Raw genomic sequence first — 17,308 nt, 5'->3', positions numbered from 1 at the left:
CAGTCAAGTTAGTATAAAGAGGAGACAATGACATTTAAACAGGTGATATTGTTTTCTCTTGGGCAGTCAAGATACCAAAAAATAGAAAGATAACTCCTTTCTGCTCTTGATTTTTAATCTTACATGGATGTTATTTCTTATAGTTAATTATAACCTCTCTCTTCTTGACCAAAGTCAGAGTATTGTGCTGGAGTTTAGGAACCGGGTGGATTTTATCTATTGGACAAAAAATGGGAAATATTAAATAAGCAAGAATTTTTGATTTTCAATTTAATAAACATTTGTTAAACATTTTCTATGTTTAAGGCTTACAAGAAGGGTGAGAGGGGAGATACACAAGGGTAAACAGACAACAGTCTATTTTCAAGGAGCCCGCACTGTAGTCAAGAAAATAAGCAATTGCTTATAATAAATGCTATAATCTAAGTATAAACAAAGTGCTTCTGGTACATAGAGCTGGATCCACCTCTGGTTGGTGGAGTGGGAGGCTTCCCAGTGCTGTTGTCATTGTTATTGTCGATAATGAGACTGATGACAGGTGGGTGCTGTGTTGATGTTACATCAATTATACCTGAAAGAAAACTGCTCTACTTAAAGTGGTAAATGGCCCTTTTCTTTTTCTTTTCAGTGTTACCACATATTTCTATCTCAATAGAACCAGAAAATAGTTTCATAAGCTATAAGAACTTCAATAAATTTGAAATTACTATAATAGCAAGGTAAGAAAGTTGTTTATTTTTCATGTTGTCCAGCTACATTATCTAGCTGTTGGTGATAGTTGCCCAAAGTGAATCTATGATTTTCCCCAGCTTTATTGATATGTAATTGACATGGAACTTTGTGAAAGCTAAGGTGCACGATGTATTGCTGAGATCTGTAACTTAATGGCAATGTCTGCCTTGACTTTGGGACTGACTGACCAGACATCTTGCCTATAGTTTATTTGCTCATTCTGATGTGAGCTGGTTCTGATTTTAGCTTTGTTAGTTATTTACCTGCAAAAATAAAAAATAAAAAATTCTAAAGGATCATTGTGTTGTTTTTGGAAGTAGCCTGACTTGGGATATTGGGATTGAGATATGAAGCCGCCTCTCCTGTCATTATTTAATGGCTCAACCAACTAGTGATGCACTAACTATACTTCAAGACTCAGTGTCTTAAATTCATAACTGCTTATAAGTTAGCTGGGCATTTCTGCTGATCTGGACTAAGCTCTCCTCAGCTGGGCCACCCAAGGGCCTGCAATCATTTGGCTCGTCAGCTGGAGGCTAGGGGGTCTAAGTGGGTCTTATTCACACGTGTGGTGGTTGGCTGGCAGTTAACTGAAGCTACAAGGATGATTGGACCATGTGTATCTCTTATCATCTAGCAGGCTAGCCTGTAGCAACAAAATGCTCAGAGACAGAATATGGAAGCATAAAAGCTCCCTACAGGCCTAAGAGACTGGGACACCACCACTTCCACCACATTCTTTTGTCCAAAGCAAGTTGTAAGACCAGCCCAGAGGAAATAGACTCCCTTCACACCTTTGGTACATAAGGAGCTGCAAAGATGGTGGATATATGGGGAAGTGGGAAATTGGGGTTATTTTACAAGCAATGTACCACAAAAGTTTAGGTCATTTAAAAATGACAATATCATGTAGTTATTAATAGTAATAACCAATTTTTATAACTATATGTGTCAGATTCTTTTGAAACCATCTGTACATATTAGTTCATCTAATCTTTACAAAAACTCTGTGAGGTAGATATTATACTATCCCCATTTTACAAACAACAACAACAACAAAAAAAAACACAGAGACACATACATGTTCAGTACTTTGCCCAAGATTGCACAGCTAATAAGTCACACGGTTTGTCTGTTTCCAGAGTCCATGCCCTCAGATGCTACCCTATACTGACTCTCTTACCAGCATTTATGCCTAAAATAGAGTGTTTGTTACTTAGCCTAGACCACAAAGAAGGCTCACCTGACATGGCCCTATAGAAATTAATTTCTTTTAATGGAGACACTTTATTGCTTCAAGCTCTGAATAAGGAAAATTAGTTCTTGCTATAGTATTATTTTCTGTGCAGAAAGTTTCCTTTATTCTTACTTCAGTTTTGAACTAAAAGGCAATATGCAGTTAGGATTAAAGTAAAATTTATCTCATGTAAAAGTAAGATAGGACATGCTGCTTTTAAAGATGTAAAAGGGGAGAGAACGCAGCTCCCCGCTGACATCAAAATCACGTAGTGTGTTCTGTAGGAAGGAGGTCCGGACCTGAGTCTTGTGATCTCCTCAGGTACATAGTAATAAAATCTGCACTTTGGCTTTATTATTGTAGTTTGATGAGGATGAAATGTAGTCGTGGGTGGGAGATAATGTGAAGTGTATCAAGTGCTCTATGTTATTTCAAATTGTGAGTTTATTTGAATTTTATTTTTGTAAACTTCTTATCAAAACAGTCTAATGGTATTATTGTCTGACAGATATTTTTATAACAAAGTTGTCAGTGAGGCTGAAGTGTTTATCTCTTTTGGAATAAAAGACGACTTACACGATGATAATAAAGAAATGATGCATAAAGCACGGCAGAGAACAACGGTAAGATATAAAGACAGTCACTTGTTCCTGAAGAGACATCATCAATGCTAGAGATGGAAAATTACTTCAAAATTATCTAGTCCGATCCCTCATTTTATGTAGCTATGGGAAACGGAAGCTGAAAAATCTCATTGGCTTCTCGTTATCCATTCTCCATGACATCAGCCTCCGCTACCCCACCTGTCTCGTGCCATTTCCCCCTTTCCTCTCTCTTACACTACTCTCTCTTGCTTCCAGGTCCTTGCATAGCTGCTCCTGCTTGGTTGAATGCTCTTGCCCCTTGTCCCCTGCTGCCTCTTCTTTGCCTGGCTAATTCCTCCTTCGTCTTTGACTCTCAATCGTGACACCTTTTCTCTGGGAAGTCTCCCTGATTCCTCTTGACTAGATTAACGCCTCTGCCAGGTACTCCCTTAGTCCTTGAGCCTCACTTAGCAGAGTATGTTTGACAACTTATTGCAGTGGTTCTCAACCAGGTACTATTTTTACCCCTAAGGGGACATTTGGCATTGTCCACAGACATTGGTGGTTGTCATTATGGGGAAGGGGATGCTACTGGCACTTAGTGGGCAGAGGCCAGGGATGCTGCTGAACTCTTAAAATGCACAGAGCAGCACCCACAACAGTTACCCTTCCAAAATGTCAGTAGTGCTGAGGTTGAGAATCCTTCTTTACTGAAATGATTTATTGACTTCTCTGTCATTTTTTACACGAAACTCCATGGTTCCTGTCAAAGAGTAGGTACTACTCTATACATATTTGTGAGTGAATGAATCCAGTGGGAAGTTACTTGTCCATGGTTAAGGGCCAGTGGAAGCTGGGATCGAATTAGAGTCCTGGTGCCCTTTTCCCTCGTTCATTGTTTTTTATGTTAAACCACAGGCGATAAGGACTCATGTCATTCTACTCACTGTTGCATATTCACACAGTTTGCCTCATCAATTATTTAGCCTTTGGCCTCCTTAAAAGACCGATTTATTTGCTCAGGATATAAATTAGATGCCTCTCTTTAAAGCAAGATGTCATACTAGACACTGAAATTTAAAGCTAACTCATACGAAAATCCCTGGTTTCAAGTTATTTAATTTTAGAAGAAAAAATAAGGCAAACTCTATTTTACTATTGTGCTAAATATTAAATGATATAACTTAACCTCATATCCCTTTATCCATTGTATTTTTTTAAATTAGTGTTTCAGTATGTGAGCAGCAAAGCACAAATTAAGTATAAATCCCAACAAAGAAGCAAAAGCACGCTGAGAGGCCTAGGAGGGTGGGGAGGATGGGTAATGACTCAGGGACTGCAAGAAGATATTTTTGTCAGTTAATAACAAAAAAGACCTGTTGAACCAAATGTTTAAGACTCCTCACGTCTATAATTCTATAACATAGACTAGAACATAACCTCCTTGGCTTAATTATGGACCAAGTCATTTACTTTACTGGTGATAATAAACCATTCTTTTGACATTGGCTTTCTCTTGAGAGGCTAGTAAAAGCAGATTTTGTTAGATTTTTCTTATAAGTTTTTCTCTAAAATAACACTCATTTTTTTCCCTTTGAAAAGTTGATAAATGGAATTGCTAAAGTCACACTTAACTCTGAAACAGCAGTTAAGGAACTGTCCTACGGCAGTCTGGAAGAGTTAAACAATAAGTTCCTTTATATTGGTGTAACAGTCATAGAGTCTGCAGGTAAGTTTCTCTCTTTTCTTCTTGTTTTTACTTCATCTTGGGAATGTTTAGACAGTATATTAAAGGTATAAGTAATTTCTACAGGTCTTTCATATTTTATTTTTTGATTGTTAAATTTTACTTTTTATATTATTAAAAGTTGGGATTAGAATATAGTCCTGCCACTCTCTAGTCATTGGGTTCCATTGCCTCAAGTGCAGGATGTACTCGCCCAGTTGATATCCTGAGTGGCTCTGCAGACACCTGGCTTGAACATTTAACACCCCAGTGTTCTCAACTGGTGAGGAACAAAATCAAAATAAAATTACATATGTAAAAATGTTTGATAAACTACTGTGCAAATGGAAGTTATTATTATCATCATCGTTATTTTAGTCTCTTTATCTGTGCAATGACAAAGTTGAACCAAATGCATCCTAAAGCCTTTTCCAGCTGTAACGTTCAGAAATTCTATCTAAACTTGGAGGCAGTGATGTTTCTAAAATGGGTACAATAATAGTACACACGTCATAAGGTTGTGGTGAGGATCAAAGAGTCAATATATCCAAAGCACTTAAAACAGTACCTATGACATAATGACCATGTAAGTGTTGATCATCCTCCTCTCTTCCTCCTTCTCTTCCTCCTCTTCCTTCTTGGGTATACTACTACTTTCTTAGCATCCTTAATATCCTGTATAGTGCTCTCAATTCCACTCCAATGATTTTTTAACAGTTAGTAATTATTATTCCAAGTTGAGTCAAATTGTCTTACTTCTGGTATGTCTTGATTACTAATGTTCTTTATATTTTTAGGTTTATATTGAACCCCCCACTAACCTTGTACAAATAATTTAACCACACTGAGTCTGTTTTTTTCTGTAAATTAAAGTTAAACCCGATGATCCCCTAAGGACTTCTCTGCCTCTTTAAATTTTTCCATCTAAGATAGCAAAATGCAGAATAGAGGTAGTTATTCAGTTACTAAGCACCTTGCTTATGTCAGATGCTCAACAGATGTGGGAGAATGATGATGACTTTATCCTCCTTGTCCTGGCTGGCTGTTGGTTTTGACATGATTTTAATTATGTTTTCTTCTTACTTTTATTTTCCTCATTTTATTTCAAATAAGTTCAGTTTAATAAATATTTATGAAGTAGTCAGAGAGTGTTGCTAAACATGCAGTCTTTCAAATATGAATGATGTATCATCCCAGCATGCAAGTGGCTTAGATACTAGCATCGGCTATTACACAGGTAAGCAAAGGATTGTGTAACAAGTAGGAATTTCATGTGCGGTGTTAGCAAAATAGTGTTATTGACCTTCGGAGGAAGGCGGCATCCTACACAGTGATTGAGCAACCAAGAACAGTGTCCTGAAGATGATCAGGCTTGCAGGATAAGCAGGGTTCTGAGCAGGGCTGGTAGACAGTGAAGCGGGGCACCCTCTGTAGAGGGACATACCAAGGGTGGAAAGTGAATCTTGATGTTCGAGAATAACAGATTATCCTGTTAGTTGAAGTATAGGTGGTATAAGGGGTGTCATATTGACAAGGAGTTTGGGGACACCAGAGCTTTGTACATTATTCCTAACAGTTTAGCTGTAGTTTTAGCTGGAGGGTGACAATACTGGGCTCCTGCCAGTGGACACTCAGGGCTCTCTCTACCTCAAGCATGCTTTTCTGACCTCCTCTACATGTCTCTCCATATTTCTGCACTCTGATGCCCAGGCTCCCGTAGGCTCAGTCTCTGGCCTACCCTTTCCTTCTCTCCTTAATCCTTTGTACATTCTCAGCTGAAGCTCAGAGCACTGACGAAAAGGGGTGTCCCTTCTTCACTTTCTTCTTCAGTCCATTCCTATAACTCTAGTTCTATGTGGGGTGGCTCCACATACAAGCCTTGTACGAGGCTTTGAAAGCTCCTGAGATTTAAACTCTTCTTTGCACTGCCCTTCTGAACCAAGACCCATGTCCTACTTACTACTGGTAAGTGAACGAGTGCAGGAATGGAGTAGGTGAAGGGACAAGTCTGTGGAGACATATCAGGATAAAACAGATCCCCATACAGATGCTCCTTAAAATGGTCAGCATTATCTTCGTCATTTTTTTAGGTGGATTTTCTGAAGAGGCAGAATTTTCTGGCGTCAAGTACATCCTCTCTCCCTACAAACTGAATTTGGTTGCTACACCTCTTTTTGTGAAGCCTGGAATTCCATATTCTATCAAGGTAGATGAAGGGGGATGATGGGAAAACTGCTGAATATAATTGTCTTTTTCTGTTTACAGAAAACATGGGGGATGGCAAACAGGGGAAGAATGCTAGAGAGGCAAATCACGGAGGGAACATTCTGTAAAAGCTGCCCCTCCTGTGGATGCGGACGGGGTGGGAAACGGCGGGTCAGCTTCAGTCTTAGGGCCAATGTCGGTATTTAATAAGATAGCCTGTGTCAGGCAGTCCCTAAATAAGCGTTGCTTTAAGTTATATGTAAATAAAACTCTACAAGTCTATAGTTAAAAAGCACTAACATTTAAAACTATTTGGTGGCATGTTCCTAAAAAGCCTTAAGATGGAGATGTCATTGCTTGAAAAGAAACCCCATTTTTTACATCCTGTGTGTCTCTGAGTTTGCAACTCTGTGCTTTTCATTCCGCATTTTCCTTGTGCGTAACTCTGACTGATCTCATCTGTTAGTGTTCTCCAGCCTTTCCATCGCGATGTGTCCTGTTCCTCTCATTCCTCTTTTTTGCTTCCTTCTTCCTATTTAATGTCTCTTCTCCTTCCTCCATTTTTCCCTTTTAAAAAGCAATACTACGGAATTAAAATACTCATTTGAACTTTAAGTTGTATTTTATTATATTTAGTATGTATTTGATTATATAATGTATTCTATTATTAAAGTAGAAATTTTTGTTCCCTGCCCTTGGTTTTGAAAGCCAGAGCGAAATAGTTTTTTATTCTTTGAAAATATGCTGCTTTTAAAAACCAACTTTAGTATAATTTAAATGTTTTATGTAATACATACTGTTGGTGACTGGCCTTTAATATCACATATAAAAAGAATATAAAGTATATCTTCATGGAAATTATATATGCTTGTATGTATGGCACTGAAAGGTAGAGGTTAAGAGAAAAAAAGGATGCATTTATTGTTCCTCATATTCAAAAGAATGATTCCCAGAAGTGACTGTCTCATTTTTCTCTTTTTCTCAGTCCTAAACCAACTGAAGAAACACAGAAGTTAGATAGCAGAATACCTCATCACATTTATTTGACACAGTTTAAAAAATGATATTTATCTTCTGAGTCTGCTTGATATACAGGAGAATCTATTCAAAAGTGATTTAACTAAAAAGAATTAAATTGTTTTATAAGCTGGGAACCTATTTCTCTTTACTGACAAACATAAATAATTTATACTTTGGTAGAGGGGGAGGAAAATTATTTCGGAACTCTTATGCTTTAAAACAAGTGCTGAGCTGTTAAATTGAATGTTGACTGTTCTGACAAACAGGTGCAAGTTAAGGATTCACTTGATGAGTTAATCGGAGGGGTGCCGGTGACCGTGAGTGCGCAAACAGTTGGTGAAAACCAAGAGACGAATGACTTGGAGTCAAAGAAAAGCGTAACAGGTTCCAACGATGGAGTAGCTTTATTTGTGATTAATCTCCCATCTGGAGTGACGGCTCTACAGTTTAATGTGAGCTGAATTCTGCTAAATTTTCTAGGACATTGTGTACTTTTGACTGCGTGCTTTGGCCAGTGTACAGAACCGATGCAGCAGATTTTATACTTGAGTCCAGTGAACAGTTCCACAATTTTGCATCCAAAAATAAAGAAATAAAATTACTACCATTGGAAGATAAATCTATCACCTTTTCATTTGGGAATTTATTATTTTCTCTTACATCTGTAAGACTATATTAGAACCTAGAAGCTTCAGAATAGGTATAGCAATGGAAGTCAGTGGTAAGAGTATTCTCTCCCACTACCCTCAACTTTTAGCTCTTTTTCATGGCCATAAAAGGGTTAAATGTGTGAGCTCCCTTTTTTTTTCTAGCTGCATGAACCACTCTCCCAGCAAATAATGTTTAAGTTTCCAATTCTGAGTAAGACGTGACTAAGTGAATAATGCATGTAAATGACTGCAGCATGCATACATTCCCTGCCATCAGCTGAGCATTTTGCTAAGAGCTACGTAATCAGCTCTGTGGGTTAGAGAATATTATCTTTGCCACTTTGTATCTGAGGAAACAGTGGCTTCAAGCTTCCCTTAAATGACTTATCCAGAGTTAATAAGTGGCGGCACTGGGAGGCAAATCAATGCATATTAGACTTCAGAGCATGAACTACTAATCCCTTCGCTGTCAAAGGTGGATATTGCTGCCATTACAGCATTTTTGCCCTACCACCCTGCTGTGTTTTTAAGCACTCTTTTGTGCCACTACTTCACAATGAAATGGGGCCAGAGAAACTCTGTGATGTCCATTCAGAACTCCTGTCCCCAAGTCCTCACGACCTCCCCACCACTACCCCAAATTTCTGCCACTCCAGCCCATAAGAAGAGGAATCCCCAGCTGCCATTAAACTTCAGGAAGAGTGCCAGTATTTCTCTCTTCACTCCACCAGACTTGCCCACCACAGCCCACAATCCCATATGATCCTAATTATTGTCTGTGGTCTTTGTAAACTTAACTGAATACCGCAGCAGTATAAATAAGGGTCAGAGAAGGAAAACTCTGACTCCAAAAAACCTCCGCTGCCTTGCGGCATACCTCTTCAGGGGAAAGGCTAAGGGAGTAAACCCCGACAGAAAATCCGGAGCCGGAGTCCCTAAGGCGGTTTGACGTTGTAGTCAACACCGGCAACTCCTGCGGCGCACCTGAAGCCAAGCTGTATTGACTCCGTCTTTCCCTTGGACCCTTCAGCTGCGAAGAGAGGGGGGGTCTGCTGCTTGGGCAACAGCAGACCCTCCATATCACCCTGCCCAGGCTCTGTAGCTTCAGCTTCACTGGAGAGGACACTCCAGCGTCATCACAAGATGTCGATTCAACACGGGAGGAGACAGATACCGTGTCACTCCCGAGTCGGACTGCACAGCCATTCTCAGCGGTGCAGATAGACTCTTAAGAAGCTACACCATCGTCTCTCGAGACGGACGGCTGCCGACGACGATAAATATGGGAGTGGTGGAGGTTTTCCTTTCTTCAGCATTTGCTGGTATGAAATTGAGAAATTTATAACACAAAGGAATTTAAAAGGTATATCTCACAGAAAACATTTCATCATAGTCCACATATCTTCTCTGAAATGTTCCTTTTTAGGTCAGGACTGATGACCCAGACCTTCCAGAAGAAAATCAGGCCAGCAAAGATTACACAGCAATAGCATATTCATCTTTCAGTCAAAGTTACCTTTATATTGACTGGACTGGAACCTATAAACCTTTGCTTGTGGGAGAACATCTGACTGTTACTGTTACCCCCCGAAGTCCATATATTGACAAAATAACTCACTATAATTACTTGGTAAGTACTAAAATTATAGATTTACATCTATTTATTCCTCCACCTGGAACATTTTTCATTACTTATAGAAAAACAGTAGAATGATTCCTTATATTTATTTATAACAAAGCATTTCAGCAACATCGTCTAATTTGATAACTAGTGTTTCAAAAACCTTTGAGATTGGGTAAGATTTTCATGACCACTTCATAAATGAAGAAAACAGAGAGAGGTTATGACTTGCCATGGTCACTCAGCTCAGAAGAGGAAGATTTTGATATGAACTGGGAACCTCAGACTTCTTGTCTGGTCTGCTTTCACCAAAAAATGCTGACTACTCCTCAGAGGCAGCCTGATTAAATTCTCACATTGCCTCTGCCCTATATCATGGCCAAAGATTACATGCCTAGATCTATTTAAACTCCATGCATTTCACTGGCCTAAAAGGAGGACCCAAATACTGTCCTTAACTGTTGGGTCATATCATACCTGCTCCAATTCTACAGCTCCATAACATCCCTTATTACATCACTGATGTTAGTAGAGGTGGTCCATGAAGCCCGTTGGTGAAACCTAGGGAAGAATGTGGGAAAATGTTAAGGGCTTCCTGGCAATTATCAAGGAAATGGAACGAATTATTCCAATGGGTGGGCCAAACAGGTGATAATGGATTTTTCAACATTTTTTAATAAAAATTTTAAAAAAGAAATGAGGACAAAAGATCATATTGACTGATGAAGAATTAGGGGACCTATTTAGGGACTGTGTTACCAAAACTTGCTGTCTACTGTATGCGGTGCTGCGAAGGACAACTTAGAAATCTTTGAGGATATTTTGGCTTCATGTAATTTGTAATTTAAAAAATCCTAACTTATGCCTCCAATTTAGAACCTAATCTCTGCCTTTAAAAGTTAATTGCCTAGTAAGAGATACTCTGCTTACTCACCTGTTTTTTTTAATCAGTAAAACAAAGAGATATTAATGACAGTTATGACTTTAAACAGATTTACGGTCAAATTTAGTTCTGTTTTTCTTACTATGTGATTTTAAACTAAAATCAGTATGACATTGTGTTAATTCCTGAGCCTCAGTCCCTTCATTTGCACAATGAAAATAATACTTCTGTCCTACTGGTTATATGAGAATTAAAATAATTAAAGGAAATATAAAAGTTCCTGGCACATAGTAGGCTCACACATGTTAACTTCCTTTTTCTTTAGCATAATTTCTATTCCAGCTCCAAGCTCCATCCTGAAGCAAAGGTTTGGTTTTGGTAGTTAATGTTACTGCCACTCTTTATTTCAGATGGTATCCAAGGGCAAAATCGTTGACTTTGGCACAAGTGAGAAACTTCCAGATTCCTCTTACCAAAATATAAGTGTTCCAGTGACACAGAACATGGTTCCTTCAGCCCGTCTCCTGGTCTATTACATTGTCACAGGAGAGAACACAGCAGAATTAGTGTCTGACTCGGTCTGGTTAAATACTGAAGAAAAATGTGGCAACCCGCTCCAGGTAAGCCACAGATTATGTCACAATTGAATTTTCTTCTGACTAAAAGAAACTGTGAGCACAGCAACCTATAAAGTTTTGTCTCATAAAAATGACCTTTTTTTTCTTTCTTTTTCAAATGACCCTTAGGTTTCTCTGGATCCAGGTGCAGATGCATATTCTCCAGGTGAACGTGTAACTCTTAATATGGTAACTCGCTCAGATTCCTGGGTGGCTTTAACGGCAGTGGACAGTGCTATAAATGGAGTCCAAAGGAAGGCCAAGAAGCCTCTAGAAAAAGTTAAGTAGTGCGTAGCACTGGTTCCCGTTGCGTGGGTGGCTCTGTGCAGTACGTCACAAAGTGTGGCCCGCAGGGTAGGTTGTGAGAGAAGAATTAAGGGAAGATGGGACCTGCTTTTCCATAATCAAAATCTGTAACAGCGGTTCTTAGGAAGGTAGGCCGTTGTCATGTTACTCCCTAAAGCACGAGCCCATCCTTTCTTGTTCTAACAAGGGTAGAGGTAAGCCTGTTAAAAACATACAACCGCTATAGCAATTACATTCAGGGAACAAAAGTGCCATCAGTTGGGAGGGTTTGGGTTTGGGGCGGGGCAGGCCGGGGAAGGGAGCATTATAGTAGCAGCACAAGAGAAGACTGGATAGGTGGACCTCTAGGTTTGTTTGTTTGTTTTTGTTTTTCTACTTTCATAAAAGCCTATGGCACAGAAGAATTTGGGAGTGATCCAATTTCCCTAAGTTCCCATTTATCTCCACCATGCTCTGCCACTGTTTTCTAGGGTTCGATTTCTTTAAACAAGGAAGAAAGAACTATGAAACTCAACTTAAAAACATTCAGGAAGAAAATCATTTCAGATCAAAACTAAAACTAGAATAAGCACCCCAAACAAGGTCTCACCCACTAAGAACCTAGAGCTTCTTCCCCAAACACAAAAGGTTGTACTCTTTTTCTGGTTTGTTTTAAGCAACTTAAAAATTAATTTGTTTTCTAATTCACTCATTGAGGCCTTCACCCATTTATTTTTCTTTTGTTTGAGGGAAGATATGATATTGATGGTGTTAAGAGCAGAGTTAGACCTCGGTTCTTGAGTTTGGCTAAGAAGGATTTCGGAGCCAAGAACTCTGATGGTGCAAGTTTATTTAGAAAGTTATAGAGGGTAAAAGAAGTGAGCCAGCTGCATGGATTCAGGAAACAGTTTACACAGGCAATGGAAGGGTCCTTGGAGATCAGGAAAAAGACAGCAAGGATCATTCATGTGCATGAAGAAAGAAGGGTAAAAGTGCAGGCTTGCTACAGAGAGAGCACCTGAGGAAACAAAAGGGGAGAGAAAGGCTCTGGTGTACTAGAGAGAGAGAGAGAGAGAGAGAGAGAGAGAGAGAGAGAGAGAGAGAGAGAGAGAGAGAGAGAGAGAGAGAGAGAGAGAGAGAGAGAGAGAGAGAGAGAGAGAGAGGAGAGAGAGAGAGAGAGAGAGAGAGAGACGGAGAGCACTGGATCCATTGTCTTAAGGGATTTTATGGGGTTTTCAAAGGCAGGGATTTTAGGGGAGGTCTCAGGGGAGGATCTCAATATCTCAATAGAATATTCATCAGCTTTCCAGGTGTGTCCTTTCAGGGTCATGGTCTCTACTGATTGGTGGGCACTAGAGGAGAGGTCATTAGTCAATGCATCTGGTCCTGATGTCTGCCATGGTGTCATTTTATCTGGTTTTGCTTCTTTTTTGGACGTGGAGCTGAAACAAAACTGAGCCCTAGTTGCTATCTGTTGTTTGACCAGAACTCTGTCTCTTTGATCCGCAGACTTGAGTCTTTGTTCCTGAGTTCACTTTTGTAGGGCAGAACCTCATTGTCCTAAGGGCTTAAGGCTAAGGGAGTGGCCATTGCAAGGGCTTCTATGGGAGTCCTTTGAGTCCATTCTTCATCCTCCTTGTTCCTCCTCTAAGGGGGTCAAAACCACATGACTACTGACATCCTAGAGGAGGAAAGGTCAGGGGGTCTAAACCACATGACCAGGGATATGAAAGTTCATGGGTCTAAATGGCATGAGTAGGCAGCAAGCTAGGGGTGGAAAGGTCACCCTGGGGGGTAAAGTCCTAGCCTGCAATACTTGTTTTCCCAGTTTTGCCCATGGCTAGGCACCCGAGACTTTATGCCCTGGTGACATTCCATACCTAGCCTATTGTTCCCAATTTGTTCATGCCTGTTTAACTACCTACTGTATCAATTGAAACATGTGTTCTAAGTACAAAATACCATAGGTCAGTTTCTACGAACATCGTCACCAAAGCTTAAAATGTAGTTCTTGATTTAATTTTGAATAGGTATATATTTATAAATACAAAAAGACAAACTAAAGGAATAAAGTTGGCCAGTTTGGACTTTGGCCATTTGAACCATGAGTGGCCTGTGCATTTCACAGGTTTGTTATAACCATGAAATAACTCATACCTTTAGTTCTTTAGATGAATGATTTCTACTATCTGGGCAGGTATTTCACGCTTTAGAGAAGAGTGACCTGGGCTGTGGGGCAGGTGGTGGCCGCAACAATGCAGATGTATTCCACCTGGCTGGACTCACCTTCCTCACCAATGCGAATGCAGATGACACCCCAGAAAATGGTAAAACGCTCAGCAGTTTTTGTTGCTTTTTCAAATTGATACTGAAATTTACATCAATCATTTGCCTCCCAGGTCTCATTTTCGTTTGTCCTCCAGGATATTCTCTACACTGATCTTAGCATGACATCACTATATAATGCCCTTGTAGAGTACTTTTCATTAGCCTTTAAGATAAAGTACACTTTTTTAGTGTAGTACTCAACGCCTCCCATGATCTCCCCATCTCTCTCCAACTATTTCTCGTCCTGCTCTACCTTCCCTTCCCTTCCCTTCTGTTTAAGCTACATAGAACCAAGAGTGGATCTTGGGTCGCACTATGCTGTTTTACAGCGTTGGGGCTTTCCTCATGAGAACTGCTTTCCCTTTTATTGGCCTGGAGAAGCTAGTGGAAGAGTCATCTCCTCTATGAGGCTTCTCCCTTCAGTCTGCCCTTTGCCCCCTCCACCCCCAAATTGATTATTCCCTTCTCCTTTCATAGAATATTGTAGAGACTAGCTCTGTTTATAAGTAGTACAATAGCAGTGCATCATTGCACATTCTTATACTGAATTATCCATCTTTGCTCAGTCACTACACTGTGAACTCCCTAAGGGTAGTTACGGTTTTAAAATTGTTCACAAGTATATTTAATACTATAATTTGTAATAATACAGCAGAAGAAACAAATAATACAAATAGAATATCTATCAAAAACTTTGCCCACTCTAGATACTTAGCTATTTCTCTGGAAACAGTGGATCAAAAAGGTTGCAGGATTGAAAACCAAACTGAGATCAAACAAGTCAAACTATATAATGCTAGATCCCGCGCTCCCCTAAGATAAAACAAGTCATAGTAAGACATGTAGTGTGCAATGCCTTATTGAGAGCAGGTTCTCAGTATTTTTGAAAGAATGATTTGTGACTATTTTAAGTACTTATGGAATTTTATGGAATTTTGTTTTTTGAGATTTCAATCTCCTTTCTTCTTCCATCTTTGTCTTTATCATTTTTAAAAAAGCAGGTGAACCTTGTAAAGAAATTCTCAGGCCAAGAAGAATGCTGCAAATGAAAATAGATGAACAAGGTATGCTACAAGTTTCATATTATGGTCATATCATTCAAAAGCTGGAGAAAATTAAACACTATCTAATGTCCCCTAACTCAGATAGAATGGATAAAAATGAAGATATGTACAGACATGTAATTCATCTCTCTTAAAAAAGATTAATCCAAATAAATACAATAGTGCATTTGCCATAACTTTAATCTGAGGGAAATAAGTATTATTTCTATTTCTAAAATCTATAAGATTAATTTATTTTCATCACAAATATTTCCTCTCTATTTAATCTAGCAATTCAAATCATATTCTTTTATTCTGAAAAATCCATAATTTGATTAACTTTGGGGTATACCTACCTAGAAATCTCTATTTTCTATTTCTTATGTTAACAGTTCATAGTATTTTGGATTACTCTTTGGGAAACAAGTCTAATAGAAATTATTGAAAACAATTATTTAAATGCTACATTAGAAAGAATATTGAACTGGAGTCAGTGACTTGAGTTCAACTAATAACCATGCTTACAACATAATAATTCCTTCCATTTGTATATGAATTATTTTAATTCTAATTTTCATTCTAAGTTTTCATGATATGAAAAGAGACACATTGATTTGAGTACTTACAATGAAGAGTGATGCCACCAGTGAAGGTCCACAAACCATATCACATAAGAAATGTTTGAAAAAAAAATAGGATATTTATCTTGAAGAAGGAAATACTTATATAGTGATGACAATTATCTTGAAATAATACTAGAGGGCTTCTCAGATAGTTAAGCTGTTTTAGTCAAAGGTGCTGAACCCAAGGTGCCAGTTTCAATACAGTATTTAGCTTAGCTGCAGGAAGCTCTTCAACCATTTCATATGAATCAGAGTGGACTGCCTACCTCATGAGGCCACATTCTCCCCATTCCAAGGGGAGGCTGATCAGCCAATTAGCCATGACTGCTGTGGGGAGGAGGGTCTTAAGGCAGGAGAAACCAAGTATCTCTTCAGATCCCTTCTAAGCCTGAGATGTATGACTTGTTGTATCACCAAGAGCGCTGTGTTATTACCATTTCAGTTGCTAAGTACAAACATCCAACAGTGAAGAGATGTTGTATTGATGGAGCCCATCGTAATGACGATGAAAGCTGTGAACAGCGAGCTGCCCGGATTAAGCTAGGTCCAAGGTGCGTCGCGGCTTTTAATGATTGTTGCGCATTGGCAAAGAAGCTCCGTGCCGAAGAGACTCATAAAACTTTTACATTGGGAAGCTCAGGTAAGTTTGACATTTTCTGTCAGAATTCTGTTCAATATGAGGAATTTTGTGTAATTCTATGCTGCTAAGAAAGGCAATTTTCATGCTCTGTTTAAAATTGGAAGTAGAAAAGATAATTTGTAAATGCCCATAGAAAAAAACCTGTTCATCATTTCTGGGAATCCAAAGAGGCATCTATATATATAATATGGAAGAGTACAGTAGTCCATAGTCAAGACCCAGGGCAAGTTTAAAGCTGACTCATTCTATAAACTTGAATGATTCTTTATCTTCTCAGAGCCTCAGCCTCCTCATTTTTGAAGCAAGAAGATTAGGCCAGATGATCTCCAATATGCCTCTGAGCTCTAAAATTCTATGGTTCTGTGACATTATGTGAGAAACGCTCACAATAAAAACTGGGACACAGGACTTAAGCAGTAAAGCGAGGCCTTTATTCACGAGTCTGCAGAGCTGGGCGCACCCTCACAGCCAGGAGAATGTGCGCGCCAAGTAGACAAAGGAAACTGGTTTTATAGTCTCAGCTCCCCCACCCTGAAATTGCCACCCTAAAGTGATTATCTTCCTTTCCCTAAAGGGAGAACAATTAGCTTCCCTGCCCTAACACAATTAGCTCCCCCTCCCCTCTCCTCCTTCCCCGTTTCTCCATTACTGGTTACTCCGGAGTGACAATCTAACACAGTTATCTCAATGCCCCTTCTGTGGTTTGTAGATATGCCAGTGCTGTCAGCTCCCCTCTCAGAGACCCTCTAATTACATTTTCCCTTAAGAGCCTTTAATTACATTTGCCCTTTGTTACTAATGACTTTCTATTGGTTTAGGAGTCACTATGTCCTTGTTTCTAACAATTACAATCATTAAAAATTCTGTTTATACCTATATGACCAAATATAGCAAAAGATTTCTAAGTCTAGCATAAGCTTAAGTGTACTTATGTAGAAGTTGAAATCTTACTTCAGTTTCAAGCACAATATATGCAAATATTTTCTGACTTTCTAGACCTCTCATTAATATGTTTTCAGAACTTGCAGGACTTTTGTTTCATTTATATTTAGTCAAAAGAAAACAGACAAAAGCAGAATGACAGCTACTGTTTTATAATCTGATTGTTTTTGCT

The 17,308-nt window shown here is 39.0% G+C and overlaps 1 protein-coding gene across 1 annotated transcript in view; it reads left to right on the top strand.

The window, feature by feature from the left end:
• LOC150013632 (complement C5-like) overlaps nucleotides 1-17,308 on the top strand; it is a 35,858-nt gene that overhangs the window by 18,095 nt on the left and 455 nt on the right. The window contains exons 7-17 of the mRNA XM_090275254.1: nucleotides 629-719; nucleotides 2,478-2,592; nucleotides 4,156-4,282; nucleotides 6,370-6,485; nucleotides 7,771-7,956; nucleotides 9,581-9,784; nucleotides 11,069-11,278; nucleotides 11,405-11,554; nucleotides 13,758-13,887; nucleotides 14,890-14,952; nucleotides 15,997-16,194. Of these exons, the coding sequence (XP_090131380.1) occupies nucleotides 629-719; nucleotides 2,478-2,592; nucleotides 4,156-4,282; nucleotides 6,370-6,485; nucleotides 7,771-7,956; nucleotides 9,581-9,784; nucleotides 11,069-11,278; nucleotides 11,405-11,554; nucleotides 13,758-13,887; nucleotides 14,890-14,952; nucleotides 15,997-16,194 (1,590 nt within the window). The remainder of the gene's footprint in view (nucleotides 1-628; nucleotides 720-2,477; nucleotides 2,593-4,155; nucleotides 4,283-6,369; nucleotides 6,486-7,770; nucleotides 7,957-9,580; nucleotides 9,785-11,068; nucleotides 11,279-11,404; nucleotides 11,555-13,757; nucleotides 13,888-14,889; nucleotides 14,953-15,996; nucleotides 16,195-17,308) is intronic.

The sequence above is a fragment of the Furipterus horrens genome, unplaced genomic scaffold (assembly GCF_987537825.1).
Source record: "Furipterus horrens unplaced genomic scaffold, mFurHor1.1.pri manual_scaffold_4, whole genome shotgun sequence".
NCBI classification, from domain to species: domain Eukaryota; kingdom Metazoa; phylum Chordata; class Mammalia; order Chiroptera; family Furipteridae; genus Furipterus; species Furipterus horrens.
Note: the sequence above shows the minus strand (reverse complement) of the source record. Positions and strands in the feature narration are given on the sequence as shown.